This window comes from Phacochoerus africanus, chromosome 7 (assembly GCF_016906955.1).
Source record: "Phacochoerus africanus isolate WHEZ1 chromosome 7, ROS_Pafr_v1, whole genome shotgun sequence".
NCBI lineage: Eukaryota > Metazoa > Chordata > Mammalia > Artiodactyla > Suidae > Phacochoerus > Phacochoerus africanus.
The window spans coordinates 18,721,900-18,740,671 of NC_062550.1; the positions used below are offsets into that span (position 1 = coordinate 18,721,900).

The 18,772-nt window shown below is 37.9% G+C and overlaps 1 protein-coding gene across 8 annotated transcripts in view; it reads left to right on the top strand.

Moving 5' to 3' along the window:
- The window catches only part of ATF1 (activating transcription factor 1), a 62,165-nt gene extending 52,411 nt beyond the window's left edge, over positions 1 to 9,754 (top strand). For 7 of the 8 annotated variants that reach the window (XM_047786607.1, XM_047786608.1, XM_047786611.1 and 4 more), the window contains one exon: positions 8,247 to 9,754. In XM_047786607.1, the coding sequence (XP_047642563.1) occupies positions 8,247 to 8,391 (145 nt within the window). In that variant the 3' untranslated portion in view covers positions 8,392 to 9,754. Of the gene's footprint in view, positions 1 to 5,776; positions 5,897 to 8,246 lie in introns of all 8 variants that reach the window. The other variant, XR_007135807.1, reaches the window with a different exon arrangement.
- The last annotated feature ends 9,018 nt before the right edge of the window (positions 9,755 to 18,772 follow it).

Consider the following 18,772-nt stretch of genomic DNA (forward strand, 5'->3'; position numbering starts at 1 on the left):
TCTGATTCGACCCCTAGCCTGGGAACCTCCATATGCCGCAGGAGCGGCCCAAAGAAATAGCAAAAAGACGAAAAAAAAAAAAAAAAAGCCAAGCAGGAGGCATAACTCTCCCAGACTTCAGGCAATATTACAAAGCCACAGTCATCAAGACAGTGTGGTAATGGTACCAAAACAGACATATAGACCAATGGAACAGAATAGAGAACCCAGAAATAAACCCAGACACCTAGGATCAATTAATCTACAACAAGGAAGGCAGAATATAAAATGGGAAAAATACAGTCTTTTCAGCAAGTGGTGCTGGGAAAACTGGACAGCCACATATAAATCAATGAAACTGGAACATACTCACACCATGCACAAAAATAAACTCAAAATGGCTTAAAGACTTAAATATAAGACAAGACACCATCAAACTCCTGGAAGAGAACATAGGAGCATGGAATATCTTTCCATTTCTTTACATCTTCTTTAATTTCCTTGATTATTGTTTTATAGTTCTTGGCATGTAAGTCCTTTACCTCCTTGGTCAGGTGTATTCCTAGGTATTTGAGTGTTTGTGGTGCAATTTTATTTTATTTTTTATTTTTTCCATTTTTTTTTATTACTCAAATGAATTTATCACATCTGTAGTTGTATAATGATCATAACAATCTGATTTCACAGGATTTCCATCCCACAGCCCAAGCACATCTCCCCACCCCCCAAACTGTCTCCTCTGGAGACCATAAGTTTTTCAATGTCTGTGAGTCAGCATCTGTTCTGCAAAGAAGTTCCGTCTGTCCTTTTTTCAGATTCCACATGTCAGTGAAAGCATTTGATGTTGGCGTCTCATTGTATGGCTGACTTCACTTAGCATGATAGTTTCTAGGTCCATGCATGTTGCAAAAAATGCCGGTATTTCATTCTTTTTGATGGCTGAGTAATATTCCATTGTGTATATGTACCACATCTTCTGGATCCACTCCTCTGTCGATGGACATTTAGGTTGTTTCCATGTTTTGGCTATTGTAAATAGTGCTGCAATGAACATCGGAGTACATGTGTCTTTGCCAGTCATGGTTTTCTCTGGATAGATGCCCAGGAGTGGGATTGCTGGATCAAATGGTGGTTCTGTGTTTAGTTTTCTGAGGAATCTCCATACTGCTTTCCACAGTGGTTGCACCAATTTATAATCCCACCAACAGTGTACTGGTGTTCCTTTTTCTCCACACCCTCTCCAGCACTTATTGTTTGTACACTTTTGGATGATGGCCATTCTGGCTGGTGTAAAGTGGTAGGTACCTCATTGTGGTTTTGATTTGCATCTCTCTAATAATGAGTGACGCTGAACATCTTTTCATGTGTTTCTTGGCCATCCATATGTCTTCTTTGGAGAACTGTCTGTTTAGATCTTCTGCCCATTTTTTTTGATAGGCTTGTTTTTTTGGTATGGAGCTGCAGAAGTTGTTTATAAATTTTGGAGATTAATCCCTTGTCAGTCGATTCACTTGCAAAGATTTTCTCCCATTCTGTGGGTTGTCTTTTTGTGTTGTTTAGGGTTTCCTTTGCTGTGCAGAAACTTTGAAGTTTGAGTAGGTCCCATTTGTTTATTTTTCTTTTTATTGTCAATACTCTGATAGGTGGATCTGAGAAGATGTTGCTGTCGTTTATGTCAGAGAATGTTTGGCCTATGTTTTCCTCTAGGAGTTTGATAGTGTCTGGTCTTATATCTAGGTCTTTAATCCATTTGGAGTTTATTTTTGTGTATGGTGTTAGGGAGTGTTCTAATTTCATTCTTTTCCATGTGGCTGTCCAGTTTTCCCAGCATGTGGTGCAATTTTAAAAGGTGTTGTATTTTTATATTCCTTTTCTAATATTTCATTGTTAGGATACAGAAATGTGACTGATTTCTGAATGTTATATATATAACATATATCCTGCTGAATTTGTTGATCAGTTCAAGTAATTTTTGGGTTGAGTCTTTGGGGTTTTCTATGTATAGTATCATGTCATCAGCATACAGTGACAATTTTACCTCTTCTCTTCCTATTTGGATGCCTTTTATTTCTTTTGTCTGATTGCTGTGGCTAGGGCTTCCAGTACTACGTTGAATAACAGTGGCGAGAGTGGGCATCCTTATCTTGTTCCCGATTTCAGTGGGAAGGCTTTCAGCTTTTCTCCATTGAGTATTATATTTGCTGTGGGTTTGTCATAAATGGCTTTTATTATGTTAAGGTATGTTCCCTCTATACCCACTTTGGTAAGAGTTTGGATCAGGAATGGATGTTGGACTTTGTCAAATGCTTTCTCTGCATCTACTGAGATGATCATATGGTTTTTTTACTTTTGTTTTGTTAATGTGGTGTATGATGTTGATTGATTTGCGTATTTCGAACCATCCTTGTGTACCTGGGATGAATCCCACCTGGTTGTGGTGTATGATCTTTTTTATATGTTGTTGGATTCAGTTGACTAAAATTTTGTTGAGAATTTTTTGCATCTATATTCATCAAAGATACTTGGCCTATTGTTTTCTTTTTTGGTGGTATCTTTGTCTGGTTTTAAAATTAGGGTGATGGTGGCATCATAGAATGGGAGTGTTCCTTCTTCTTCAACCTTTTGAAAAAGTTTAAGGAGGATTGGTATAAGTTCCTCTTTGTGTGTTTGGTGGAATTCACCTGTGAAGCCATCTGGTGGTCTTCCATTTTTATTGCATTCTTTGAATAGCACTGTGAAACAAAATTTTTTTTTTGGGGGGGGGGGTGTCTTTTTTTTAGGGCCGCATCTGTGGCATATGGAGGTTCCCAGGCTAGGGCTCGAATAAGAGCTGTAGCTGCTGGCCTATGCCACAGCTACAGCAATGCAGGATCCAGGATCCGAGCCGTGTCTGCGACCTACCCCACAGCTCAGGCAACACTAGATCCATAACCCACCGACCAAGGCCAGGGACCGAATCTCTGTTCTCATGGATACTAGTCAGGTTTGTTAACCACTGAGCCATGACGGGAACTCCTGTGAAGCAAAACTTTTCAAACAATATATTTTGTTCTTGTTGGGCTGACAAAAGTTAAGTCAAAATAATAATTTGCTGCTTGCTATTGTTTAGACCAAAAAAGAGGGAAGAACTAGTAGGGTTTTGCATATGTTAAATATACTAACTAATACAGAAACACTTTAAAAATGAATTTTTGATCATGAAAATATAGTAGTCATTTAAGTCCCAGCAACATTTCTTTTCATTTTGAAGTTATTATAAACATTGCTATGTGCACTATATGTATGCATCGGGTATGAAAAACCACTCGTTCTTTGATAAAAGGAATACAATGGGTAGCCTTCCTTTTGCATTGTGTACAAGGAGGGGGAAAAAAAAAAGACAAGACAGCAATAAACTATATTAGGAACCAAAAAGGGTAAATAGCCACAGATACAACTAATTTAATTCCTTCAAAATAAAATGTGTCCTTACTAAAAATAAGAGGAAGCATCATGATAAAAATGAGCTTGGTAATGAGCAGGGACTGTCTGTGGTTTTCAAGGTTCCATCAGACACAGAAAGACAAATGAATGAAATAAGTTTATGTATATATTAGAAAAAGAATTGTATTTCTTTGCTAATGATATATATGATTGATATGATTTTAACAAAAGACTTGTTAAAAATTACTAGAATGAGACTTCTCTTTCTGACACTATGACCTCAGTTACATAATATTTTTGAAAGCTTGATGTGATATGTTTAAAAAAAATCTTTTAAATGATTGGATAAGCATGCAAGAAAGTAAGAAATCTTACTTCTTGAGGTGAGGAATAAACCAGAAGCACGAAACTGTGACGTTAATAAGCAGTGAAGCGGCCCCTGTATATCCTGGGGTTAAATTCAGATACTTGTGATTGGTGTAGCTTTGGTATGCAGAAGGGACTAGAGACAGAGCCTGGGGCCTCTGCAGGCTAGGGAACTGGATCAGAGATTATTTATTCTTCATGAGGTCCAGACCCAAGAAGTATTACACCCGTAAACTGAGAATTGTAATTTAAAAAATAGTGTCAGGGCCATAGTTACCCCACAGTTGCTTAGAGAAAGCTATCTCAACACAGGCTTTAATGAATCCCCATATACTGCGTTCTAATAAGCACAAATTGAAAAATCACCGATTACCCAAGGAATTAGGGTTTCATTGTATGTGCCAAGCCCTTATGCAGTTTTCACAAAAAAAAATTCCATCTATTGTGGTCATGAGAACATTCATTATTTGCAGAATAATACGCAATAAGCTTTCTTTAAGATGTTTGCAGTTATAAACATTCAGCTTAAACACAATTCTTCAGGAACATAATTACTGAAAAAAGCAAAGATTACTTGTCAGAAATAACTATAAATAATCTTGTGTAGAGATTGTATATGTGACATTGAAACCAAAAAAAAAAAAAGCTAATCCCAGAGTTCCTGTCGTGGCTCAGCGGAAACAAATCTGGCTAGGAACCATGAGGTTGAGGGTTCGATCCCTGGTCTCGCTCAGTGGGTTAAGGATCTGGCATTGCCATGAGCTGTGGTGTAGATCTAAGACACGTCTCGGATCCGGCGTGGCTGTGGCATAGGCCGGCAGCTATAGCTCCAATTCAACCCCTAGCCTGAGAATCTCCATATGCCATGGATGCGGCCCTAAAAAGCCCCCCCCCCAAAAAAAGTAATCCTTGCCTAGTAAACTTGTTTGAATACCTGGTAGAAATATAATTTTTTAAGTTACAGGATTACTTTAATTTTTTTGAGATGAAGAAACTGAGACCTAGGGAAATTAAGTTATTTGACCAAGGTAACAATGCTAGTAAGTGACAGAGGTAGGATTTAAACTCATGGGTCCAAGTTTCAGAGTCCAAAGCCTTAGGGATACCACACTATCTTTTAGGAGTAAGAGTCTGCAGAAACAGCAGACAACAGATGAGTTTTGTAAAAGTCTTCAGTTAGGAGAGAAGGAAAGAAGCATTTTTGTTGTATTTTAAAAAGGTTGTCATTGAAAATCATCAAAGATAAGATAAAAATGATAAAAACTGGAGAAGAAAAATAAAACTCTTATTATTAGTAAAGGTATATTCACCTGCAAACTATTCAAAAGCTTGAAGAAGAACCAGTTCTCTTTAACATTGTAGAAATCCTTGCCAGTTCAGTAAAACAGGAAAAAAAAGGGAGCGGATTACAAGGATTTAAGTGAAAAAGTAAAAACTCTTACTATTTTTTTATATGATCACCTAATGAAAAACAAACAACCCACAGAAGTTCCTGCTGTGGCACAACAGGATCACTGGCATCACTGCAGCACCAGGACACAGGTTCGATCCCTGGCCCCGCACACTGGGTTAAGGATCCAGTATTGCCACAGCTGTGGTGTAGGTCGCAGCTTTGGCTTGGATTTGGTCCCTCACCCAGGAACTTCATATGCCATGGGGCAGCCAAAACAAAAAGCAAAAAGAATCCAAGTGGATTTACAGAAAAATTATTTCCAAGTAATGAGTTTATAAGGTTACTAGATAGAAAATCAGTTTTCAAAAATCAGTTGTATTTCTTCACATCAACAAGAGTTTAGTAGATAATTATTAAAAAGTATCATTTATGTTATCAATAAATAAAATACCTGAGAATAAATCTAACAGATGATGTCCAAGACATTTATGAAAATTATTGTAAAATGTTTTTGAAAGACCTAAAGATGTAAATAAATGGAGAAATATACTATGTCCATAGACATAGAAATTCAGTACTATAAAGATGATTATTTTTCCCCTAATTGATCCATAGATTCAATGCAGTTCCAATCAAAACCCAAACAGGTTGTTTGAAGAACTTGACAAGTTGATACTAAAATTTGTAGAAGAGTAAAGGGCCAAGAAAAGCCAAAACATTCCAGACAAGAATAAGGTGAGGAGATACCAAGTTTTATTTAAATCTATGGAAATGTGATACTGGCATTGAGATAAAGAAAATGACCAACGAAATAGAGCAGAGTTCAGAAAGAGACCTGTGAAACTTTGATAGGGCAGATTATTGCGGGAAAGAGGGACTCTTCAGTAAATGGTACTAGGATAATTACTTATTTATATGTGAAAAAATACTGGATTTCTTCCTCACACCATTCATAAAAATCATTTAAGCTGGATTAAATAGGAGTTCCCATCGTGGTGCAGTGGTTAACGAATCTGACTAGGAACCATGAGGTTGAGGGTTCGATCCCTGCCCTTGCTCAGTGGGTTAACGATCCGGCGTTGCCGTGAGCTGTGGTGTAGGTTGCAGACGCGGCTCGGATCCCGCGTTGCTGTGGCTCTGGCATAGGCCAGTGGCTACAGCTCCGATTGGGCCCCTAGCCTGGGAACCTCCATATGCCGCGGGTACAGCTCTAGAATAGGCAAAAAGCCAAAATAAAATAAAAAAAAAATACTTATGTGTGAAAGGTGAAATTTTAAAACTTTTTAGGTGAAAATACATAATCTCATGGTTTCAAGTATGGGGAAAGATTCCTTGAACAAAACACAAAATTTAACATAAGAGACTGATGAATCTTCACTAAAACCAGTAACTTCTGTTCATCAAAAGATAGTGAAAATATGATTCAAACCTCTATAGAAGATACCTAACCAAAAAAAAAAAAAAAAGATTTGTTTGAAGATCTTCTAAAGATCTTCTAAATTAATAAGAAAAGTACAACCCAAATGAAAAAAATTTGAATATTTTTTGAAACGGTACTGACACAACTCCACATCTAGAATTTGAAAATTAAATTGGACTTCAATTTTATACCATATACAAAAGTAACTCCAGATGGATTAATGATTTAATTGTGAAAATTAAGCAATAAAATCTTTAGGATAAAGTTAGGAAGAAACACATAGTGTGTAGCATTTTAACCTAAGCCAAGAGAAAGCATAAGAAATGAAAATATCAATAGTCAAATGGTAGACTGGAAAACAATATAAAAACAGATAAAGGATTACTCTATATTTTATGCACCAAGAGTTCTTAGGTTGTCTTTCTAATAATTTTTAGTTATATAATAGGCAAAAAGTAGAAACGGACAGAGTATGAATAGGCAGGTTACATAAGAGCAGATCCAAAAGACCATTAAACTTTTGAAAGGATGTTCAATCTCACTAGTAGTTAGGGAAGTGAAAACTAATTTAACGAAACGTCGACACGGCAAAGGTCTGTGTACTAGATAGAAACACTATTAAAATAGTATGTGTAAAAAAGCAAGCTGCAGGAGTTCCCATCGTGGCTCAGTGGTTAACGAATCCGACTAGGAACCATGAGGTTGTGGGGTCGATTCCTGGCCTTGCTCGGTGGGTTAAGGATCTGGCATTGCCATGAGCTGTAGTGTAGGTTGCAGACGTGGCTCAGATCCCACATTGCTGTGGCTGTGGTGTGGGCTGGTGGCTACAGCTCCAATTCGACCTCTAGCCTGGGAACCTCTGTATGCTGCGGGAGCGGCCCTAGAAAAGGCAAAAAGACAAAAAAAAAAAAAGCAAGCTGCAGATAATATCTATAGTACACAGTATAAAAAATATGCAATACTTTTTCTATATATGAAACTTGAATGTAAATTCATAGAAATATTCTAACAGGACACGAGCATCATGCATTGTTTGTAATTAAAATTCAGTAAATAAAAACCTAAATGCCAGAAGTAACCAGAGGGCCCATAAATTTCATTCCTTGATATTTATCCAAGAGAAATGGGACACATGTTCACAGAGAATGGCAGAAGAACATACATAGCAGCTAAAACTAGAAAATAGCCCAAGAGAATGGATCAGCACATTGTGGAATATTCATACAGTGGAATATGCCCAGCAGTAGAAAGGAACAAACCACCATGCCACAACCTGGATGACCCTCAATAATCTACTGAGTAGAAGAAGACTGGATACAAGAGTACATTCTGTATGACTCTTACCTGAAGTTCTAGACTAGGAAAAACCTCAGTTACGGTGACACAAATCACAACACTACTTGCTTGGGGGAGACGACTAGGCATGAGGAAATTCTCTGGCACCATAAAAGTGTATGTCTTGATAGGTGTGTGGGTCATACAGGTATATGCATATGCCAAAACTGAATTCCACACCTAAGATCAATATATTTCAGTGTATATAGATGACACTTTAATTTTTTTTTAATGGGGAAAAAATGACTGGGGAAAATTACTGAGTTTCAATCACTGTTTACAGAATGTGAACTTTTTTCTGACATTGCTTTTTAATGTGCTTATATTTAGAGAAGCTGCTCGAGAATGTCGCAGAAAGAAGAAAGAATATGTGAAGTGCCTGGAAAATCGAGTTGCAGTCCTGGAAAATCAAAATAAAACTCTAATAGAAGAGTTAAAAACTTTGAAGGATCTTTATTCTAATAAAAGTGTTTGATTCTTAAGAAAACTTTTTTTTGCGGACTTGCCTAAAAATTAGACGGATTTTTCTTTTTAGTGGAGTTTTATAAATTAAAAGGTCAAAAATGAAGCTTTTAGGCTTTTGCAACTCGAAGATAAGTATCTTACACAAGAGATCTGGTGACAGAGGATAAAGTGGAAAATGACCTCAAGGAAGTTACTGGCACAACTGGAAGCTCTGTAAAAATGAAATATACTCAAGAAACAAGAAGCGAAGTTTCATCAATTTAAATTTCCTGAATAACAATAGTTGTCAGTGTTCCAAAAATGGCAGATAAGATGAAATTTGGTAAATCGAAAATTTAAAAATACATCAATTTACCCTAAAGGTTGTATTTCTTACTGTTCCCTAAAACTTACCCTTTTCAATTTTGTGTGTGTGTGTGTGTGCGTGTATTCTGTTTCCTCCAATAAATTCTAAATTACAAATAGAAAAGCTAATACATAACTAAATATATAAATTATGTGTTCTGATTCTGTATACTTGTTCTATTGTCAGGTCTTAAAATGGGTTTTTTAAAGTTTCTTTATTGGACTTGAGCAGGTTTTGGAGACCGGGTTAACTATTTTTGAGGCCTTGTCCTAAAAGGTACATGAGGGGAGTGTGGTGTTTGTAACTTTTTTTTATCAGAATGGAAAGAGAATTATTTAAAAGTTTGATACTTTTAAATAGTTTGGTTTTTAGTTACTCTGGGAATGGTGATTTTTACAAATATTTAATAAAATTGTTTTTTTGATTCCATATTCTGTATGCAGTTAGATATACATTACTTATTCTGTCGTGCTTTAATAGAATGGAATGTTTACAGGCCCATGAGATGATATCAGAGTATTTTTAAAACCTGAAAGTGCATACCAAAGTTTTCCAAGAGGATTTTATAATCGATTTAATGTAAAGTTTATCAGATTCTAAAATAGTACAGTTATTAAGGCAGTTTTATGTTAGAGACTATTTTGTAACGTAGTGAAAGGTACATTTCTAAGAAAAGTGACCGCCAATATATTTTTATAGCTAATCTTTATAAATTCTAAAGTTGAGTTTTTAATGATTATTTTAAATGTTTATATAGTTTGTTAGTAAAAAAAAAATATTTTGCATCTCAAAGTATCATTTTTATATTATATGAGAAGTAAAGTTTCCAGATTGGCTAATATTTGAATTCTAAGTTTTGTATGCAGTTTATCCAGAGTTCAAAAATGCTGTCAGTACACCAGTGTTTAAACCTCTGTATTCCAATGTGTATACACTTTGAAACTGTACTTCAAAACTGTTGTGCGCTTCTTATACAATATGTATCATATTGTTGTCTATGAAATTAAAGGACGTTTGATAAAATTAAGTTTGCTGAATGTAACATATATTGCTTGATATATGAATGACAAGCTTCCCGCTAGCCATTCTGTAAAATGTACTAACTATAGTGCATTTCTAGTTTTTTAAACTGAGGATAAATTTACAAACCTGGTCTACACAACCTATTTTAAGAAGAGGATATATGTTTTGATTCAGTCAGAACCAATTATAATAAACTAAACATAGCAAAATATTTTGTTCTACTAAGGAGCCTGTCATGTAGAAATTTTAACCCAATCAATAAATTTGCGATTAGTCCTAATAAAAATTTTCAATAACAGGATCTTTTAAAATGAGACTTTGTTGACTTGGCAGCAGTTTACAAAAGAAAGAAAAAGATTTACTCACCAGTGGGATTACTCATATCACTGTCCTGTGTAAAGTAAAGCCTGAGTCTCGAAACAGTGGCCCATTAGGCCTAAAGAACAGTAGGAAGTATGGGTGTCACTGGGTTGTATCAAGTGTGTTTTAAAAGGTAATATATCGGGCAAGTGGTGTGTCTGGCTCCAACAGCCAAAGCGTAGGCTAGTCCTTGGTGTCTTAACAATCAGACATCCACAAATACTTGTAAACTCGCCACAGCTGTACCTTTTCAGCGTAGGACCTTGCTCACTAGGTCGTCTTGCCTAGTTTGGGCATATGTAACAGGCATGGGCAAGCCACTGAGGAGTCCGTAAGAGATTCCAAATTATCTTCCTATATGTTTTTCTAATACGAATCCAATTTAGGATTATGACATTTTAAAGGTAGTTACAGTACAAGCCTGAAATGACACTTCAAAAGTCTTGGACTGATGAAGTTATTTCCTTAGCTCAATTTACTATTTTTCATAAATCCTCAATTTACTAACTTATTATATTGATGGAAATACATTATTGTCCACAAACACATCCTAAGCATATAAAATATCCCGTTAATTTTATGGACCAAGGCATGGAGAATGGACATGCGTTAGAGCTTTGGAAATCTTTTATCTTTATTCCTTCAGCAGTTGTTTGTAGTGAAGTTTTAACAAGTTCAACCTGTGCTTTTCCCCAATTAAAATACATGGCCATAATACATTAAAGTAAAAATATGTACTATGCCTTGGAATTATAAAATTTTCATAATTACAGTGTAAATTTCCAGAAAAGATGCTGAAATAATTGATATAAAGTGAGGGAGCTCCTGTTGTGGCGCAGCAGGAACAAATCCAACTAGTATCAATGAGGTCGCAGGTTCAATCCCTGACCTTGCTCAGTGGGGTAAGGATCTGGCGTTGCTGTGAGCCGTGGTGCAGGTCACAGACGTGGCTCAGATCCCATGTTGCTGTGGCTGTGCTGTAGGCTGGCAGCTGTACCTCCGATTAGACCCCTAGCCTGGGAACTTCCATGTGCCATGGGTGCGGCCCTTATAAAGCAAAAAAACAAAGTGAAATTTCACCAGGGACATGACAAGTTAAAGTCACAGGTTATAGTGAAATAAAGTACATCACAATCTTTTTTATTTTTTGCTTTTTAGGGCTGCACCTATGGCATATGGAGGTTCCCAGGCTAGGGGTTGAATCAGAGCTAGAGCTGTCGGCCACAGCCTCAGTCACAGCAATGCCGGATCCAAGCCGCGTCTGTGACCTACACCACAGCTCTTGCTGGATCCTTAACCCACCGAGTGAGGCCAGGGATCGAACCTGCCACCTCAAGGTTACTAGTTGGATTCATTTTCATTGTGCCACAATGGGAACTCCGTATGTCACAATCTAATTGCAGAAATCATATAACATGATTTAGTCTGTTATGCATAGTAAGTTTTCTTATTTTTAATACTGCCTTTTTTTAAACTATAAAAGTGAAGGAACACTTACATCAAGGCTGTAGAATTCAGAAGTCTGCGCTAGGGAGTGTTTGGCAGAAGTCTTTGAAGGACAATCGTTTGGAGGAGGTTTAAGCCATTTAACTTTTTTTAAGAGACAGAGTCTGATAACTCTACCCCCTTTTTATCAGTGTAAATTTCTTTGTAGCAAACATAGGTAGGCATTAGAGATCAAGTCTTTGCCACTTCAAGGTTGAGATCCTTTTCCTCAAAATTGACAGCATGTATGGAGTAGTCTGCTGCCTTCAATAAGTGTTAGGTTTCCAATGAATATGTAGTCATTAGTAAAGATTTTAAAAGTTATATTTAAATGTGTCCACTAGATGGCAACCTCCATTTTTAAAATCATGTAAGTTTTACAAACTTTTAAAAAATTATGGAAAACTACACAACACATCCAATCCTGTATGTGCAACATCCAGAATTAATAAATGTTAATATTTTATCATCTTTATTTCAGATCATGTTCTGAAGAGGGAAAAATGCACAAAGTTCCTACCTTTCTTTCCCCAATCTTAATTTCCCTCCCTGGTCGAAACCACTATCATGAACTTAATGTAGATCCAGTCCATGTTTTTATATTTACTGCCTGAATCCTTAAATAACCCAAGCCAGACTGTAGCATCTTTTTTTAGAAATTTATAAATGGTACCTTAATAGTGTACCATTCCCTAATGAAAGGGCAAACAGACCAAAGAAAATTTAGGATTTAATTTAGCTATGGTAACGTAATACTTTGTTTTGGAAAATAAAACCTGAACATCAAAGCATTTTGCCCCAACTGACAACTCTTTTCTTTTTTTTTTCTTTTTTGGCCATACTCTTGGAAAGCAGAAGTTCCTGAACCAGGAATCAAACCCACAGCTGCAACCCAACTAGTGACAATGCCAGATCTTTAGCCCACTGAGCCACCAGGGAATTCCTGACAATTCTTAAAATGTAATGGCAGATCTGGAAAACATGCTTGCCAAAAAAATTTTTTTTTTTCATTCAGAGGATGTGCAAATAAAGCTTAGGCTAAGTTTACAAAACAGTAACGAATTTTTTTAAAGTTCACATCACTTCTTTGCCAACTACCCACTGTCATCATAAATAAGTAATCAAATGAAATTTCTATGAGTTAACAACTATATGCTTGGTGAAGGATACTAAATACATGTGAAAAAGTCTTTTACAAGCTCAAGCTACTTGGGGAAATGGCAGAGAAGAGAAGGCCCCTCGACTTTTCACCATAGCATTTATGTAATAAAAAAATTCAGAATTCTATACCCAGTAAAAACACACTCCAAATGACAAAGGAGAGAAAAGAAGCAAGCAGGACAAATTGCCCAATATAAATGACAGAAATCTATGTGTATCAGTAATCATAATAAATATAAAACCACTAGGTATTTCAGTTAAATATTAAAGATTGTCATGTTGGGTTACAAAACAAAACCTAGCCATGTATCATTTATATAAGGGGCAAATCTTAAACTATAAGTAACCAGATAGAGTGGGATAATTAAATAGTTTATAAATCCCACTAGGGGACAGAAGTAGTGCAGCAGGTTAAGGAGCCAGCATTGCTGCAGCTGTGGGGCAGACTGCAACTGCAGCTTGGGTTCCATCCCCGGCCTGGGACCGTCCACCTACTAAGGGTGCGGCCAAAAAAACATGTACCCCACGAGGGGATTAAAGAGGGACTTTTAAAGGAGTTTGGGAGACCATTCAAGCTAATGACCACTCAAGAATCCGGTAACCCACGAACAATCTACACTACCTTGAAGGCAGGCCATGGGCATTCAAGTGCTAAGCACACTCAGGGCATAAATCCTGATGGTTAGAACACGAGATAATAGAAATGGGGGCGACATCTTGTTACATGAGGTCAGGGAATTGACGGTCCACGAAAAGTAGCCCAGACAAGAATACAGATAAAAGGGGAAAAGAAGCTAGGTGAAAGGTGACATTACACTGAAACCTGAGAAAAACTACCATATTTTAGTATGTGTCACCAACCTTTTGCGAATACATATGATTTATTTATTTATTTTGGCCATGCCTACAGTATGTGGAAGTTCCTGGGTCAGGGATCAAACCCACGACACAGCAGTGACGCAAGCCGCTGCAGGGACAACGCCAGATCCTTAAAACACTGTGCCAGAGAACACTACATATGGCTTAAACAGCACCTGACAGTCACTGTGACATCATACAGGGTTAAAGGAGGAACTAATCATGTTAAGCCTTGATATCTACTCAAAAATAAGGAAGAAGATGGTCTCATTTTTTCTGTGTTTATAAAAACGTAGCCCTCTGATTTCTGGGGGCTGCACTCCCTTTCCTGCCTGCTTGGATCTCTCACAAGGATCCTATGCTAATAAACTCATTCTTGGCCCAACACTGCCTCATGCTGAATTCTTTCCGCATCAAGACAAAAGAACCTGGGAGTTCCCGTTGTAGCGCAGTGGTTAATGAGTCCGACTAGGAACCATGGGTTGAGGGTTCGATCCCTGGCCTTGCTCAGTGGGTTAAGGATCCAGCGTTGCCATGAGCTGTGGTGTAGGTCACAGATGCAGCTCGGATCCTGCGTTGCTGTGGCTCTGGCGTAGGCTGGCAGCTACAGCTCCGATTGACTCCTAGCCTGGGAACCTCCATATGCCTCAGGAGTGGCCCTAGAAAAGGCAAAAAGACCAAAAAAAAAAAAAAAAAAGACAAAAGAACCTGAGCTTCAATAAGCCCTAACACCAGAGGAGTAGTGTTTTATTTTGTTTGTTTGTTTCTTTTTAGGGTGGTACCTGTGACATATGGAAGTTTCCAGGCTAGGGGTTGAATCAGAGCTCCAGCTGCCAGCCTACACCACAGCCAATGCAACATCAGATCTGAGCCACATCTGCAACCTATACTGCACACCACTTGTGGTAATACCAGATCTTTAACCCACTGAGCGAGGCCAGGGATTGACCCTGTATCCTCATGGATACTAGTCAGGTCCTTAACCTGCTGAGACACAATGGGAACTCCCAGATGAGTGGTTTTAATTAAAAGACAGTGGGCTCAATTCCCCTCCTAGGTCAGGAATTGTGGATTCAAGTCTCAATCTGAGTTTTGGCTGGTTTCAAGTCCCAGCCAAGAAAGAGTGTGGTTTCACAAGGATACAGCAAGGTTGAAAGTAAAAGCATGGAAAAAGTTATACCAGCCAAATAGTAGCCAAAAGAAAGCATATAGTGTAACTATATTTATAGTGAACAAAATACACTCTAATAGAAAAAATTATCACTTGGGACAAAGATGGTCACTGTAAAATGGTAAAAGATTCAACTCACTTAAACTTGGATGCACCTAATAATACAGGATCAGGATGTCAAGCAAAATGCAGAAAGAGAATGAGAAAGAAAAATCCACACCCTTAGTAGAGTTTAACATACCTCTCTCATAACTGATACAAAAAGCAGGAAAATAATCAGTACAGAGACTTGAACAATGAAAAAACTGGCCTAACATACTGAACTTCATTGACAGTAATCTACCCCTGATTGCAAGGCACACTATTAAGTACCGCTAAGAAAGAAAAGCCGCTGCCAGTTAAAGTATGCCACTGATGGCCAGATGCATACTGATTTCAGAGATGTTTAAATATGGAAAACATGCATCTTCTAGTGAATAAAATTTGATGTAGAAAATACAACTGTAAACAGTTCTTTTCAAACACATAAGGGTATTTATGAAAGGATAACCATATATTGAATAATAAAGTAAGTCTCAACAAATTTTCAAAGACTGGTTTCACAACTGGTTTCATTGATCTATATATATCTATACTTTCACCCAAACCACCTTTTTTTTTTTTTTTTAAAGGGCTGCACCCACAGCATATGGAGGTTCCCAGGCTAGGGGTCGAATTGGAGCTGTAGCTGTTGACCTACACCACAGCCACAGCAACAGAGGATCCAAGCCTTGTCTGCGACCTACACCACAGCTCATGGCAACGCTGGATCCTTAACCCACTGAGCAAGGCCAGGGATCGAACCTGTGTCCTCATGGCTCCTAGTTGGATTTGTTTCCACTGCGCCACAATGGGAACTCCCACACTATCTTGGTTCCTGCAGCTTTATAGGAAGTCTTGAAATCAAGTGGTAAGAATTCTTCAAGTTTTACTTTTTGGTTTTCTTCTCCCAAAAAATTATTTGGCCAATCCAGTTCCTTTGCCTTTCTCCATGAATTTTAGGATTAGCTGGTCTTAATCTAAAAAAGAAGATCCTGCTGGGATTTTGATTGGGGTTGTATTAAAACTATATATAGATCAAATGGGGAAGAACTAACATCTTAATATTGAAGCATCCAATCCACAAACACAATATATCTCCACTTATTTCGTCTTCTTCATTTTTTTTATTTTTGGTCTTTTTAGGGCCGCACCTGTGGCATACAGAGGTTCCCAGGCAAGGGGTCTAATCGGAGCTACAGCTGCCAGACTACACCACAGCCTCAGCAAGGGGGGATCCAAGCTTCGCCTGCAACCTACACCACAGCTCATGGCAACGCCAGATTCTTTACCCACTAAATGAGGCCAGGGATTGAACCCTCAACTTCATGGTTCCTAGTCGGGTTTGTTTCTGCTGCACCACAACGGGAACTCCTGATTTTTTTTTTTTTTTTCTTCTTCTGTGTTTTGTAGTTTTTGGCAAAGACCATGTAGGCATTTTGTTACATTTATACCTAATTACTACTTCTTTTCCTTCTTTCTTACAGGTATTTTAAATGTTTAAATTTCAGTTTCCGATTGTTTCTAGGCAATATATAAAAAGAGGCCATGTGTCCTGGGACTTTACTAAATTCACCTGCTAGTCCTAGGAGCTTTTAAAATAAACTTTTTTGGGGGAGGTAATTTCTATATAGATATTGGCATTTGTGAACAAGAGATAGTTTTATATCTCTTTTTCTTTTCTTTCTTTTCTTTTTTTTCGGCTGTGCCCACAGCCTACAAAAGTTCCCAGGCCAGGATGGAAACTTCACCACAACATTAACCAGAGCCTCAGCAGTGACAACTGCTGGATCCTTAACATGCTGAGCCACCAGGGAACTCTTTAAAATCTGTACACCTTTAATTTATCTTGCTTTATTGTACTGCCTAGGATTTCTAGTACAATGTTACACAGAATTGGTAAGAGTGGACTTTATTTGTTCCCAAATAAAGCTCTAGAAGCTCTTTTTTTCTAGAAGCTCTTTCTCAGTTTAGAGGAGTTCCCTTCTATTCTATGAGATTTTTTTTTTTTTTTTTTTTTTTTTTTGTCAAAGATAGACTGAATTTTTTTTTCTTTCTTGCTTTTTAGGGCTACACCCATGGCATATGGAGGTTCCCAGGCTAGGGGTAGAATCGGAGCTGTAGCTGCTGGCCTAGGCCACAACCATAGCAACACTAGATCCAAGATGCATCTGTGACCTACATCACAGCTTACAGCAACGCTGGATCCTTAACCTACTGAGCGAGGCCAGGGATCAAACCCATATCCTCACGAATACTAATCAGATTCATTTCCACTGTGCCACAATGGGAAATCTGATAGGTACTAAATTTTATCAAAGCCTTTTTCTTTATGCATTGATCATGTGGCTTTTCTTCATTAGTCTGTTTATATGATAGATTTTATTAATTGATTTTCTAATGTTAAAGTCTTTCTTTCTCAGGGTAACTATCATTTGGTCAAGATGTATAATATTTTTTATGTAATTCTAGACTTCATCTAACATTTTATTGAAGATTTTTGTGTCTCTGATGATGAGACACAAAACTATTGGTTTGTAGTTTTCTGTTCTTTTTTTTTTGGTCTTTTTGCCTTTTCTTGAGCCGCTCCCAAGGTATATGGAGATTCCCAGGCTAGGGGTTGAATCGGAACTGTAGCCGCCGGCCTACGCCAGAGCCACAGCAACGTGAGATCCGAGCCTCGTCTGTGACCTACACCACAGCTCATGGCAACGCCGGATCCTTAACCCACTGAGCGAAGCCAGGGACCAAACCCGCAACCTCATGGTTCCTAGTCGGATTCGTTAACCACTGAGCCACGACGGGAACTCCAGTTTTCTGTTCTTATAATGTCTTTGGTTTTGGTATCAGGGTAATAATGCCAGCTTCATTTAATGAACTGCTATTAAAGAATTATGATTTGTATTTTAAGTGTGATAATGGCATTGCAATTATGTTTTAAAATCCTGTTTTTTAAAAAAATATTAAAATGTTTATAGACAAATTGTGATTCTTCGAATTTCCTTCAAAATAATTTTGGGGGAGAAAATAGTTTCAAATGATGCAACTGACAAGGGCTTAATCTCTAAAATATACAAACAACTGATACAACAGCAAAAAAGCCTACAACCCAATAGAAAAATGGGCAAAAGACCTAAATAGACATTTCTCCAAGGAAGATCTAGAGATGGCCAACAAGCACATGAAAAAATGCTCAACATCCCTGATTATTAGAGAAATGCAAATCAAAACTACCATGAGATACCACCTCACACCAGTCAGGATGGCCATCATTAATAAGTCCACCAATAACAAATGCTGGAGGGGGTGTGGAGAAAAGGGACCCCTCCTGCACTGTTGGTGGGAATGTAAGCTGGTACAACCACTATGGAGAACAGTATGGAGGTACCTTAGAAAACTATACATAGAACTACCATATGCCCCAGCAATCCCACTCTTGGGCATATATCCAGACAAAACTTTCCTTTTTTTTTTTTTTGTCTTTTTCTAGGGTCGCACCTGCAGCATATGGAGGTTCCCAGGCTAAGGGTCTAATTGGAGCTGCAGCTGCTAGCCTACACCAGAGCCACAGCAACGTGGGATCCGAGCCTCGTCTGTGACCTACACCACAGCTTACAGCAACGCCGGATCCTTAACGCACTGAGCGAGACAAGGGATCGAACCCAAAACCTCATGGTTCCTAGTCAGATTCATTAACCCCTGAGCCATGACAGGAACTCCCAAAACTTTCCTTAAAAAGGACACACGCACCCGCATGTTCATTGCAGCTCTATTCACAATAGCCAAGACATGGAAACAACCCAAATGTCCACTGACAGCTGACTGGATTAGGAAGATGTGGTATATATACACAATGGAATACTACTCAGCCATAAAAAGAACGAATAATGCCATTTGCAGCAACATGGA